At 40.9% G+C, this 1,412-nt stretch overlaps 1 protein-coding gene across 1 annotated transcript in view; it reads right to left on the reverse strand.

Annotated features, from left to right (window-relative positions):
* The window catches only part of LOC109827914 (transport inhibitor response 1-like protein Os05g0150500), a 5,809-nt gene that overhangs the window by 1,107 nt on the left and 3,290 nt on the right, over nucleotides 1-1,412 (reverse strand). Inside the window, exon 3 of the mRNA XM_020394936.1 lies at nucleotides 21-327. Within this exon, the coding sequence (XP_020250525.1) occupies nucleotides 21-327 (307 nt within the window). The remainder of the gene's footprint in view (nucleotides 1-20; nucleotides 328-1,412) is intronic.

Raw genomic sequence — 1,412 nt, forward strand, 5'->3', positions numbered from 1 at the left:
CTCGACGATGGCGGTAAAACCAGCGTCGAAGGGTTGGAAGGTGAGGTAGTCAGGGGTGCAGGGGTCGATGATGCAGAGGCGGAAGCGGATGAGATTTGGGCGGTGGTTGGCGATGGTTTCGAGGGCAGAGTTGGTCATCTGGCGGCAGAAGTAGAGGACAGAATGGAGATGAGGGCAGGAGGTGCAGACAGCGACAAGGCCGCGCTCGGTGAGGGCGACAGGCTGGGCAGCGCCGTATGGATCAGAAGGGAAGACGCGGAGTTCTTGAAGGTGCTTGCAGGAGGATGCTACGGCTTCGAGGCCGGTGTCCTCTATCAAATCCATCACCTGTAGGCGAAACATAAAGAGAAGCAAGAATAAGTTTACGCTGGCTGTGGAAATCACTTCACATGTGATACATGTGGGATATTTTCATGGTAGTAACAATTAAGCAAATCAATAGTTTGAGAAATAATATCAACTGTTGCTGTCCTTTCATACTCCGTATCTAATTATGTGCCGAAGAAGATGTTGCTAGCAGATGTGTCAGATGTTCTAGCTGAACTTGTCGATATTTGAAAGCAAACCAAAAGAATAAATGCTAAATAAATGACGGACTCAAATTAATTAAAATTTTATGTTACAATCTAGATAGAGAAATAATTTGCTTGTTCACAAATCGGTAAACTAATGAGTGCATGTCAAGTCTTTAACAAGATTGAATTAATTATTGGGATATTTTTCTCCAGCTGGCACAATATTTATCTTGAGCATCAAAGCTATCTGCCCAATCGATTAATTTAGCCAGTTCATTTGATTCACACCATATTTATATCCATGATATGCGCCTTTGTATGTGCCAAAACTACAGGTTCAATTAACTAAACAGAAGACTCAAATACACAAAGACGAAGAGCAGAAAGGGCGCCAAAAAGGGGAAAGATGGTAGATGTAAAGGAAGGAGGAATTTTCAAAACAATCCGGTTTACAATAGTAATCGCAAAAAAAGACACATTTCCAACAATTTCAGAAACCGACTGAAACCAGGTCGGTTTCTGGAAAAAAAAATTCGAAACTTTAGGAGTTCAACTCCCGTGAAGTTCCATAGTTTTGAAAAAAAATTTGAACTATGAAACTTCACGGGAGTTCAACTCCCGTGAAGTTTAGTAAAGATTACTAAACTTCACGGTCTTTACTAAACTTCACGGGAGTTACAACTCTCGTGAAGTTTCGGAATTTTTTTTCCAGAAAACAACTTAGTTTCAGCCTCAGCGCTGAGGCTGAAACTAGGTCGGTTTCTGAAAATAAGTTGAAAATGAGTCTTTTTTTGGGATTAAAAGTCTAAAGAGGACTATTTTGAAAATTTGTCCTGTAAAGGAAAGAGAAAAGTTTTGGCTCCTACGGCCATATCAAAGTTTTAGTTTGCCCATTAC

The sequence above is a fragment of the Asparagus officinalis genome, unplaced genomic scaffold, assembly GCF_001876935.1.
Source record: "Asparagus officinalis unplaced genomic scaffold, Aspof.V1 AsparagusV1_Un549, whole genome shotgun sequence".
NCBI classification, from domain to species: domain Eukaryota; kingdom Viridiplantae; phylum Streptophyta; class Magnoliopsida; order Asparagales; family Asparagaceae; genus Asparagus; species Asparagus officinalis.